This window comes from Oreochromis niloticus, linkage group LG19 (assembly GCF_001858045.2).
Source record: "Oreochromis niloticus isolate F11D_XX linkage group LG19, O_niloticus_UMD_NMBU, whole genome shotgun sequence".
Taxonomy (NCBI): domain Eukaryota; kingdom Metazoa; phylum Chordata; class Actinopteri; order Cichliformes; family Cichlidae; genus Oreochromis; species Oreochromis niloticus.
Window position 1 is genome coordinate 7878516 of NC_031983.2, and position 13083 is coordinate 7891598.

At 41.1% G+C, this 13083-nt stretch overlaps 1 protein-coding gene across 1 annotated transcript in view; it reads right to left on the bottom strand.

Moving 5' to 3' along the window:
- Positions 1-12691, bottom strand: part of gfra4a (GDNF family receptor alpha 4a) — a 157018-nt gene extending 144327 nt beyond the window's left edge. Inside the window, exon 1 of the mRNA XM_005453366.4 lies at positions 11741-12691. Within this exon, the coding sequence (XP_005453423.1) occupies positions 11741-11798 (58 nt within the window). The 5' untranslated portion in view covers positions 11799-12691. The remainder of the gene's footprint in view (positions 1-11740) is intronic.
- Between the last annotated feature and the right edge of the window lie 392 nt (positions 12692-13083).

A 13083-nucleotide genomic window follows, 5' to 3' on the forward strand; every position in this document is an offset into this window, starting at 1 on the left:
AGATAACGAACCTATAGAAACAAATTCTACATGAAACTATGGTTCGCCTGAAATACCAACTCCTTCTTCACTTACTAGTATACTTAAATTGTTCCATATCCCTCATATGATTTGCTTGGCTATTCACAAGGTCGTCCCTGCAGATTGCAAAATTTTTGAGTTTTTTCCCTCTTTAACAAATATTGAACATTTTTCCGATTTAATTTCCCCCCTATCGCTCTTTTTTTTCCATGTGCACATGTGATGAGTGTAAATCAGCTGGGTGGCCCGCTGCAGACAACAGAGTGGAAACCTTGTAAGAGTGTTGAGTTGCAAGCTCTTTCATTAGCCCTCATAAATGCTATTTGGCACACATCTGAGACTGCCTTGTTAGATAGCCTGCAGCGATTTGGCCCATTGTTACACATCCCCATCCTCTTCTACCTCTCCATGGTTTAGTCAGTTGACAGCCTGGCACTGAACCTGATTCCTGAATCTCGATTTCACACTTTTCCTCTATTTCTATCTCGACAGACTGAGCAGAACGCCACCACAGAAACCGAAGCCCTGATTAGAAACCAATTAGCTCCTCAGATCCCGGTGCAGGATATCATCACGATTCGCCTGCTGCTCTGGATGAAGCAGTCTGCTCTCATTTGCCGGGGGTTCACAGGGAAACGTAAGATGACAAGTGGAAGAGCTACTTCTTTAACACAACCTGAGTTAAATGTGAGCTGTAGTAGGAAAAGATTAATAAAGATTGATTTTCTTTGGGTACTTGTTTGTGTCTCGCATGTATATTTTTTTTCTTGCTTAGTCGTGGATTGATGATTACGTTTAAGGTCAAATTTCAGTTCAAGGTTCAGCAAAGTTCAAATTTGCTGCTGCTGGGTGAAAGAGTTTTTTTTTTAAACATCTTTGATTAGTTGAGTTTGACACCAAACAAACATAACTACCTACCGGAAACCTGGCAGCAGAGGATTCAGCCTTTTGATAATTTCCCCAAACTTTTAACCACTTACAAACTTTCTGTCAGGTTCTAACAAGCGTTCTGTTTCAGCACCACAGAGAAATCCACTGACTTTTGGTCTAACTGCACTTGACAGACATTTTATGCTGTTCATTTTTTTTAAATAACATGTCATTGAATTGCTACACTAATTGACAGGTGATGCTGTAAAGCTGATGTCTATAATAAAGAGGTTCACTCTTATTATGCACTCATGCCCTCTATGGGAAAGCTGGCTGACTGGTTCAGTGGAGACACAGTCGACACACAGAATAAAAAGACTTAAGACATTTGGGTTCAAGCAGTTTCTGGTATATGTTAAGAAAACTAATGGCTCTATACCATGCAACTGTGACAATCTATGGTATTAAAGTTATTGAAACCACATGGAAAGTACATGTGCACCTTCTTTCATATTACACAGGCTATCAGACATGTGAACAATTACTGCTATATGAGAAAAAAGAAAATGGCTTCAAGTTTCTAATATATTTGGTAGGAGTGAAAAAACAGAATTACAGCACAGTATAACATATTTTGTGTATTATTTCAAGACCGGGACAAACATTAGCAAATACTGATAGTTTGTTAGCTAAATTCAAATATTCTGGAATATTATGAACAAGACGGCTCATCTCATACTGCACCATCCTGAGACAATGTTACCTGAACAAACTTTCACTAAATTGGCTCAACTAACACTTAGCTTGACAAACCTTTCTACTAATTCAGAGCACACTGATGGCTCAGTCACATTAGTAAAAAGGGCAGCAACCTTCTTATATATACAAAAAAAGAAGTATTTTTTAATACATTTTGCGACCAACTGCATCTCCAAAGGTTGAAGGTGTCACTTCTGATCACAAGGCAATTTCACAGGTCGCATGGTAGGTGGCAACCTTTCTATAAACAGTTGCAGTCTGATGTGAAGTGACATTTGACATACCATCAATACCTTTGTCAGTCTAAGAGAGACTGATAAAGGTACTGATTCAGTTCAACTGTATTTATATATGGCACCAAATCACAACAGTAGTTACCTCAAGGTGCTTTATATTGTAAGGTAAACAGTCTACAATTTGCAAATACTTGCCAACAAAAATTAAAAAATGCAAACAGGGACAAAATGTTTCCATCAGTCTTTAAGCACAGCTTGTTGTTTTCTGCTTCTATTGCTATAGAGCAGGAAGGGTACTGACCAAAAATGTAATAAATAAATACATTTCCTTTAAGTGTGAATTTCAGTCCATGTAGACAACAATAGATATGTGATTTTCACTAACAAAGATACAGTTGTCACAGATAATTACTATATTATCAGAAACAGATTGCATGTAATTGTCAATTTGACTTCATTCAGTTGCAGACTGATAGCAGACTGTTTTATAGAAAACATTTATGGTGACAGCGGATGCTTGACAATCTCATTTTGCAGTTAAATAAATAAATAAATAACTGAAATGAGACAAGTTTATCTTAAACAGATACTAAAAAAAGTTTGAAAAACATTTTAAAAAGTCAGTGAATCACAATATGTGTTATGGGAATGTTCATCATATCACAAAATGTTAAAAATCACAATAATATCATATTGCGAGTGAAGTATTGTGATATTATCATATTGTGGTGATTCCCATTTCTTAACATCTCTGTTAGTCAGATACTGGCTTAAGGCGCTGGACTGGATATTGGCGGCACAACAGCTCGATCCAGGGACGATTCATTTAGTTCAGTTCTGTGTTGTTTACTAGCTAACGCGTTGGTGCGTCAGACAAGCATCGTAGCATGGAGGAAGACGTGTAACAGCGAAGCGACAGCAGTTTGGAGATATCAGATCTAAAACTTAAAACACTTTTAGTTTTTTATCTTTTTTTTTAATTTGGTGTTTGAGTCCCAGTTTCTTCCTCACAGTTGGGATGAAAGTCTATTGGATCAGTACTCAGTATTGGCAGATAACCTTTGGATCAGTTCGGGTCAGTGCACCACCTTGAAAGTAGTTTTCCCACTGACCAAACAAACAAACAAAAAAAAACATGTAAAATTGTCCAATTTCCATTTTTGTCAGGTAGAAGAGAGGTAGCAGGCTCCTTTTCCATGCGACAACCATATTCTCTATAGTGTCTATAGTCTGTGCTGTGTTCACACTGGAAAAGTGACAAAAATAAATATGTATGCTCAGTCTCTCAGACAGGCACTGGCACAGCATGTGTGATTAATGTGTGGGATCATGGGAATGGAAGCTGAGGCCTCATGATAATCAGATATATTCTTGCCGGCCCTGTCTGTGTGAAATGAGAATATGTGAGAATGTTTGAAACGGCTGTCACCTCTCTCAATAAAATTGTGGAGTGATAAGAGCCTTTATTGTACGGGATCGAATAATGGTTTGCACCAGCTGCAATGAGACACTTAAAGTTCCTTATACTTAAATAAGCACTGACAGACACACTTACAGGCTTTAAGTACTGTGAGCATTTGATGAAGGGCCTTGGAGCCTTGCTAGCTTGTTTCATTACCACCTCTCATTCTCTCTGCCTTGCCAACTCAACGCCACCCCCCAAACTAAGGAAAAAAAAACTTTTCCTTCTGATTAATTGCAGCCTTTTAGGCTTTCTTACAATCTGCTTGGACCATTCTGCAGCCTTTTCATTACAAACTTACAGAATACAGTGAAAGTAAATGCCATATCCTTTTAGCTCACAAGGGCAGGGTAATTTTCTATGTGGTATAATCATCCCTCGACAAAAGCAAATGGAAATGACAGGGTTTTAATATTAGAAGTCATTTTGGTCTCTACCAGGAGTTTGATTCATTCTATTCCAGGGAATGTTTATCTCCATCCAGTACCTCCATTGCCTGTAACTGCATCCACGTACTCTTAAAATCATACTTTTTCTGTCAGAAATAGCAGAGAGCAGTGAGAAAATCATCAAGACAGCTGGCGATAAACGTCAACTGGCCATCGATGAAACACACCTACAAGTATCCGAGTGTGTCACTATCACTGAGTCATAATGAGAGTCCCTAAAGCACTTTTCCCCCCCCATGTGACTCCAAAGCATTATCACAGCAACTAGACAAATGAAACCAATAAATCACACAAGACAGAGTGAGCGTCAAAAATCGTATCTGCAAATGGGAAGATTGGGCGTGCAGATTTGGGAAAGCCATCTCTAAATCTCCACTTTAGGGATGCGGAGCAACAGGTGCTCTGCATGAAAAACAATCGCAAGTGTATAAATAGATTTTGAAGGGCTAGCTGAGTAAATTTGAGGCTTAGAACTGAGCCGATGTGCCGGGAATCCAAAGAGAAAGTCAGTTAGGGTGAGACTCTCTACAGAGACTACGTATCTCCTCTATGTTAGATGCCCAACGACAGCTCCATCCTCACAGAAAATAAATCCCTTCTCTGGCTGTCACATGGCTTATTCACATTCACATCCTCCTCTCTCTGCTGTGTTTGCTCCTGTAATTTCTCCGACAATATTCTCTCGCTTCTCTCTGTCAGTGGAACTTGAAGGCACAGAGAAGTATCCACAAGTAAGGGAAATCAGGAAACTATGCAACGCCACGCCAGCTACAGAGACCTGGAGAGAGAGGAGGGTGAGTATGAATTATACATGTTTCAGGGGCGGGCTTCAGATTTGTCCGAATAAATGCACGGGGGGAAATGACTGCGATATTAGCAGTTACAATGCAAGGTTACTAAACATGCAGGGAGCAAATTATTCATTCCCTTTCAAAGCAAAGTGATTAGTCTGAAAAACTGCTGACAGCAACAGTAGGAGTTTGGTTTGTATACACTGGAGGACGTTCAGTGTGTCTGCGTGTGAGACTGAGCGTGGGTTAATTTGGCCAAGACTGTGCGTGGGCTGATAATTAGGAAGCTATTTGCGTGGAGTGAAATGTTCAGCTTATCTTCTGTGGAATCTCTTCCACTGTCCCTCTACACTTGAATATTTGTCCTGTGAAACTTTCTAAAAGCTGTGATTATGTTCCCCACAGCTAAACTCTTTACATTTACTCTTCATTACAGGTGTGATAATTAACAACATTACATAACTGTGAATTAAACGGCAACGTGGGTTTTTAGTAACGGAGATAAAAAATAAAATGTCGACGCACTGCAGCTTTTTCCCACAAACTTTTCAAATGTATTTCATCTCTTTACTTTTTTGTTGTTTTTTTCTTTTAAACAAAACTTTTCTTTAACTGTTTAAGAAACTGGCTGATGTGCAGAGGTGCAGACCCCATCTACATGTGGAATAACCAGCAGTCTGTGCTGGTCTTAGCTTAGCCCCATCATGTAAAAGACCATATACATAAAACATCTTTTTAGCAGATTTGAAATTTGATATTGATTGTTGAATTGATTTTTGTTGTTTTTCATACTTCTTACTTTCCTATTCATGCTAAATTTTCAGCCACACAGCATTCAATCTAAGCATCGATGGACAGCGGGCAAGCACAGCCCTAGAGCCTCCAATTAGAGCTGCAACGATCGATCAGCCAGGGACCAGAATTGGATGATGTTCAGTATCCTCAGCCCGGACCATCCAGTCAGCTTCCCATATGTTGAGATGGTCCATTTCATGTATGCAAAAAATCAGCCTCACCAAGCCGAATGTGGAAATTTTAAAGAAACTAACAAAGACAAAGTGTGCCAAAGCTAGCACCATCTGGAGCTAGGAACTAGCCGCAAGCCAGCAGCTTCAGTATAAGCCTCGGTATGAGCAGTAAGGATCACGGGTCAGAACAGTTAAAAAAAAAAATCTGTTCCACTTGCTTTTGTTTGTTAAGGTCAGACATGTCAGGTAAAGATGGGTGTACAGTAACTCATTTTCATTTAGTTCTTTATACCTCTTTCCAGTGAAGGAGCACTTTATTTTCAGTTGTTTAAGTGAGTGAAGATCCAGTAACTTACTGCAGTTTGGGAGGAATTTCAAGGGAACCAAGAAAATAAAATTGTTGCATTGAAGGTAAGTTGATTTTTTGTTTGTATGTGCTGTCAGGCATAGTTTTTTAGAAAGAAAATCAGACTCTGCAAAAGAAAACGAAAGAAAAAAACAGTATTAGCGGGCCACAAAATGGTTATTGGAGCATTTTTGCCTCCCAGTAGGTTCAATTCCCATAATTTGTCTGGAAAGGTGGAGAGCGACGCAAACAGCCACCAACGCTGTGCCATAAAAGACCGTTTGGCTGCAGGGCTCACGTTTAGCAGCTAGCATGTTTGACAAGCATTTGGTCTAATAAATGTTAATGCACCCATGTATCCCCGCTTGCCCAGGATGAGGGAAGGTACTGTGGAGACCAAACCACCACTAAAAGTAGAAATAATAACAGGCATGCATTCATCAGAGAGGCACAAACACAACAATAACAGTTTTTCCAATTTTGTGTGCAACTTCAATCGGCACGGGCACAGTACTAAGTATGTGACTGATTTACTTTTTTGAGTACACATATTGTTCCCTTTCATTGCTTCTGGGAGACCAATCAGGCAAAGGCTTGAACAGCAGCTGTAGGGTCTTAATAATGTTGGCTAGAATTCTGTCCTCCTACAGCATGGCTTCTTTTCAGCTTTCCTTTTATAGAATTTATTTAATACTGAAACAAACGCAGTCACTGAATGTAAGGTGTGATGTCCAGAGACCGGTGTAGCCCTCAATGTAATGATATAACTGACAGTGGAAATACTATAATGATAATTCACAAAGAAGGTAAGTTGTTTACTTCTATTCAGATCTCCTAATAAAAGGCCAACATACATAAGAGGTTCAAGGTGAATTACTACCTTTGACAGCTTTGATATTTAAAGTCTCCACCTACCCCTTACATTCAGTAATCACACAGATCAGTAAAAGAAGAGGAACCTGTTTCTTTACACAAAAAGTACTCTCAAATGTAGAGAGGCTGGACCTGTTGTGCTCATTTCCAGCTCTATATTTATATTATTTACTCTAAAAGGGTAACTTTTCATAACTGAGAGTTCTTACACATGCCTGTCACTTAAAAGTGTTTTTAAGGCAACATTTTTTAGACTGATTGCGATTAGCAAAAAATAAATTAATTATAAAAAAGGCAAGACAGCATAAAAACTTATTGTATCTTTCAGTGTTCCTCCTTACCTCCCCATGATCAGATTATAATGGCTGTGAATACTAATCTGAGGTAAGGAAGCACTACTTTAAAAAATCTGTTCAACTGGACTGGAAAGTTAATCAGTAAATAATTACCTAGCAGGAAATGGGAATCAGCAGGTTTACTTTCAGTAGCCTCAATGCTGTAATTACTTTTGGGAAACTTTGATCTAGAACACTCAAAATATGAAATCAAAATATGTGTTTTGTTCCAATCAGTGATTTGAAAGGCTGCACTGACACGATCAACAACTGTACCGTGATTAGCTACAGTACAGAACGGCTGATGGCGTAAACACAGTTAAATATTATCGGTTGTTGTGTTTATTGTGAGATTGTGTGATTATGACAGATCTAATTCCATGCTACAATTTCAGAATCAAACATTTGAACATTTTGTTAGAGTCCCCAGGCCACCTATGTCGGGAAATCAAATGTTACTGAGTGATCACAAGATTGCCACCACGAAATTAGTAGTGTGTGGCCACAAGATCAAAAAATCATGACCATTTCTTTCTTCTTTCAGATGGTCCAGTTTGGGGGTCACCACAGTGGATCATCTGTCTCTATATCACCTGCTGCTTATTCTCCTTCACTACATCTTTTCCTCCTGCCTGGCAGCTCAAAATTATTTGTCCATTATATACACTGCCCCATGTCCAAACCTTCTCAGTCTTGTTTCTCCACCTTTGTCTCCAAACTGCTCAACCTACGCTGCCCCTCTGATGTAGTAATTTCTAATCTTCTCCATGCTGGTCACTCCTAAAGAAAAGCTCCTTTTTTGTCTGTGTTAGTGTCTCCAAACCATACATGACAGCAGGTCTCACTACAATCTTGTAAAGCTTCTCTTTCACTCTCGCCGCTGTCCTTGTGAGACAAATCACCCCTGACACTTGTCTACACTCGCTCCACCCTGCCTGCAGTCTCTTCTTCACCTCTCTTGAGCACCTTCCATTGCTTTGGATGGCTTCACCTTCATTTTATCTCCTTCTTGCATCTTCACCTTTCCACCTGTCTCCCTCCCATTAACACACATGTATTCTGTCTTGCTTCTCCTTACTTTCTTCCCTCTTCTCTCCAGAGCATACCTCCACCTCTCCAGGCCCTCTTCCTCCTCCTCACAATGTCAAAGTCTGCACGGAGTCTACTGCCTGATCTCATCTATCAAGAATCAGGACCACCAGCTACTAATGTGCTGGAATGAGATAAATGAGTAAACTTAATCAGGGGCAAGGCAGTGAGATCTATACTTTGCTCTGTTGTTTACCATCAACACTTGACGATTATTATCGGGACACTGATTTGCTTTTTAATTAGATTTTATTTTCATTTTGGGATGAATTATAACAACACTGTTTGACAAACACTGTTACATATGCACTGCAATCAGCAGGTCCCCAGAGAGGGTGCTGTTTTGGCAGGTAGAGGCAGGGAGAAAGGGACAAACCAAAGTGATATCCACATTGGACAATGGCCAAGTGCATGCTGTTAAAACTAAATAAAACTGTCATGGCATACAAAGCTTAAGTTGATGTTTCATTTATGTTTCTGCACTTTATATGGACAGTGTTGACTAGGCCTGTGTAAGAGTATGAAAATCTGTCACATGCAATACCATTGTCAAGACTGCAAAGATAACATTACTTGTAATTAATAAATATTAAAATGCATATATTAGCTATACAGTTCCAGTGTCTTTCTGCTTTAACGGGTAATCTACTAGCACAACCACGACTAACCTACACCCACTGAACTATTTTCAACATGCTTTTGAGGTACAAGGTCAAACATTCTCATGCTTCTGATCATTCTTACTGATGAGTTTCAGGCAAGTTTCAATATTTTTTAATAGCGGATGTTCCTGTTGTGATGAGGAAAATTATTAATTCCCACAAATTACCAACATTTAGCAAAGCAATAATATCTTGTGGTTTTGCATTACTTTCAGAAATAGTTTTTTATGTATGCAAATTCTTATCTTATTCTTTTTGTGGAGCTGACTAACACTATGACAGCTACTGTACTAAAAAAGATTAAACTTATTCAGCCATTAGACAAAGCAGGCTGATAAAACAAAGTGCCAGTGGATGGATGCCCTTCTTCTTAATCTGCTGCTTCTCTTTACAGGATGTGACACTGTCCTCCCAGCCAGCCCCCTCACCTTGACACATCTTATCTATAGTTTCCTCCACCGCTGCGAGAATCAGTCGCTACAAACACATGTTAGGCAAAAACATAGCCACTTGAGTTTACCATCATTATTATTTGCCAGCTAAGCACTGCCATGTATAAAAGATTAGACCACACAGTATGCTAAGCACTACAAACCCTCTCCCATGTCAGAAATGGCAAGGCAGGGCATGTTCATTTACTCCACACCACTTAGAGAAGAATAATATGCAGATAAACCTGGTCAACTAATTGCAGTAATGATTGCAAAATGTTCAGAGCTGTGCGGGCAGATAATCAGTGAAGCATCACAAGACTGAGCGGTAAATATGCTAATTTAAAGCTGAAGTAAATAGATGCTTGTTTCTCCCCCAGTCGTTTTTTATGCCGCAAGTTTAGCCCTGCAAAGTTAACAAAATGCAAAAACACAGCACACTAATCTTGCATACATCCACTTCACACAGCACGCTTCGTAAGAGAGAAACATTCATTAGATTGGAAGGATATTAGTACAGCCCTGGACACCACAGGCAGCTTTTAAAGCTTGGGTTTGGCACAGCAAGTTGTAGAGAAGCATGCTTTTATATGCAAGGGAGCTCCAGGAAAAAAGCTGCATGCAATCCCACATAGCCGATGTGTCCTCTTAAACTAAAAAAAAGAAAAAATCCTCATAAAGTCTGCTGGTCTTCTTAAGTTCAGTTAAGCCACTCCACGCCTCAGGATTCAAACCAGCCACCTTCCTTTTCCCTTTTCTAACCTTCAGGCATAAACTGCTTTTCCTGCCTTTCATCTCCCCTCCGTCTCTCCCTGTGTGGCTGATGGACGGGATCATGAGGCCCCGGCTAAGTGACTCTGCCGTTTTGACACATCTTTTTGACAAGGTGAGAATATCTGCAGAGAAAAGACGAGGAGTGACTATTCCACCGAGCACATATTGCTTCCAGTTACCCACCCTGCTCATATCTTGACTGACAGCAGTGTGGTGACACAGGTTTTACATATGATGGGAAAAGTGAAGGAAGACAGCAAGGGGGGGTATTAGCACCGCTGAAAGTGTTTGTTAAGGATTCATGGTGGTGGAAGCTCTTGTCTAGGACTCCCCGAGTTTCCAGTTCACTCCCAGTGTATAAGGCTGCTGTCAGTGCACCAGGAGTGTGGCTGAAATCACATCTGCAGCAAAAAGGAAATGAACTCCGGGATGGAGAGCTGTCAACACTGAGGCTATAAATCTAACAAACACAAATCCGTCCGTCTGTACATCCTGTTTCCAGCCAGCATTCGTTCTGCAGGAAGTTTTTTCCCTCCATAGAATATTTTTTTCACAATAGAATGCAATAAAAAAAAAACTCAGGGTGTCTACTCTTGTGTTTGGCAAACACAAAACAAAGCTGGCACTGAAACTGACTTGCACCACCTGGCCCAAGTAAGTGTGGAGGAATGGAAAAAAGCTGAGTGTCCGTGCGTGCGTGCGCGTGTGCGTCTGCAGTGCTGGTGGTCATTGCTCATGATTTCAGCGTTTGATGTGATCACGCACGCCCTGTTTGACTGACTCGTTTCAATCTTCTTATACACAAATACCGTGTGCGCGCTCACACGCACGCCTCTCCCGCCACCACGCACGCATGCACGCACGCAAACCACCACCACGTTGTTTTTTCCTCCCTATACACGCACTGACAACACAATTCACCTGCAAAGGCAGGTGCACAAGCGCGTAACCCCCCCCACCACCATGCCCTGTCCTCCAACACGCACGCTCACAACGAACCGTGAGAAGTGGCACATGCGGGCGCGCACGCCAACAGTTTGACACACACTTGTCTGCATTGGCATTTTCGCAGCGAAGCTGGAGAACAGCAGCAGCGGCGGCTTGGTGGCATCTTTATCTTTTCTTTGGTAATCTATCATCACATCCATCTGCCGGTGCTGGGAAACGGTTTAAATACATGGGATGTACAAAGGGGATTTCTGCCCGCAGGGTGGGAAAAAGAAAAAAGAACAAAATAAGACTGCGAAAAAACACAAGCGAGCATCTCTCGAGAGGAGAAAATGTGAGCAGCCTGTCAGAGTCCCGCTGTTTCATCACTCCCCAGTCACACATAGGATGTTACTTGCGGGCTTTCTGTGTGGTCTTTAAAAGAAAATCACAATCTCTCCTCTTTTTGTGACCCTGTCGTGCATCCGTGTATCTCATTAACAAACCGGCTTATTCTGCAAAGGGGTTAAAAAAAACAAAAGAATGATCTCATGATGCAACTTTGACACAAGCAAGCGAATATGGACCTTTAAAGATCATTCGCACTAAGGAAGACTTAACAAAAGCTAGTAACAACAGAATAATAGAATAAAATAAAATCTAGCCGAATGCGAGCTGCAGTGGGCAGTCACAGGACGGTGCATTGGTTTCGACCACGATCAATTGTTCAAGTGTTGATCAACTTACCGATGAGAGCCAGCTGTAAAAAGTACAGTCCGAGGAAGTCCATTATGGAGTGCGACATTAATTCAAACGGATGCAATCCTGGGCGAGAGATGATGTGCGGAGAATAAAAGCCCGCTGTTTTTGTTGAAACTGGCACTGAAATTAAGAGCGGAAAAAAAATCGCAGCTATTTCTCAAGTGATGACTGTCCACTTACGCTGACGCCGGAATCCACAACACTGCGTGAAAAAACATTAGCGGACCAGAACATCATTTTTCTTTTTTTTTTCTTTTTTTTTTAGCAGGCAAACTTTTGTCTTGGAGGGGAAATGGGTTACAGCTGAGCCAGACCAAGACACCGCTTCCAAAATCACACCGCGGAGGGAGAAGAAGAAGACGAAGGAGAGAAAAAAAGAAGCAGTTCGGTCTTTACGTGGAACAAATCGTGTGCGTATTGAACATCCCCGTGCGGTTCATCAGTACGTCCTGAACGGCTGCTTCCTCTCCTCGTCGCCTCCACCTGCGCGCCGTCTGGAAACTGCGGCTGAATCACTGGCGCGCTGCTTTGCGCACTCCGACCCGAGAGTCAGTCCCCGCTGTGATCCTCAGCTCCCAGGCGGGCCGGCCGGAGATGCCCAACCCAGCTCGTTTAAAAAATCCAATCTTGACCAAAGTTGAAATAGGACAACTTAAATCGATAGGCTATTTCGTTACTGCCATAAAATGGAAACAACAACTCCGCGTAAAATGGTGCATAGCCTGCATGGGTGGGTAAACCATATCCTCACTTTCCTGAAAGTAGGTTATCCCCCCCACACTCACATGCACACACACACACCTTCAAGAAAAAAAAGAAAAAAAAAAGAGTAACTACCACAATCAACTTAAACGAGAATCAGTGAGGCAGCTGAGAAAATCTTTTTAAGGGCCCCCACGGAGGCAGAAGGAGCAGCAGTGAAAACAGAGCCAGGCTGACTCACGGTGTCTGTCTCCTAATGGTAAAAATGAAGAGACCATCTTGCAGCCAGCGTGAGCTGTTTGAGGCTACCTGCTGTCTAATGTGCTCATGCTGGTCCTTTTTTTTTTCTTTTTTAAAAAACAGAACAAAGAATATCTATTTTGATCTGGGTTTTGAGGACAGTGAGTCTGATTGGCGCTTCAGACATGTACTATTATTATTTTTAAGACACAGCCTAGTTTTTTTTTTAATCTGAAGGAAATTTATTTTTCACACACCCAGAATCACCGAATTAGACCAGACAAAAGTTACACTGCACAAGTTCTGGAGAATATTCGCACTCTACAGTACATACTGATAGCTGATAGCTTGCCCCCTCCCTCCCTCCTTCCCTCCTCGAAGCCCAC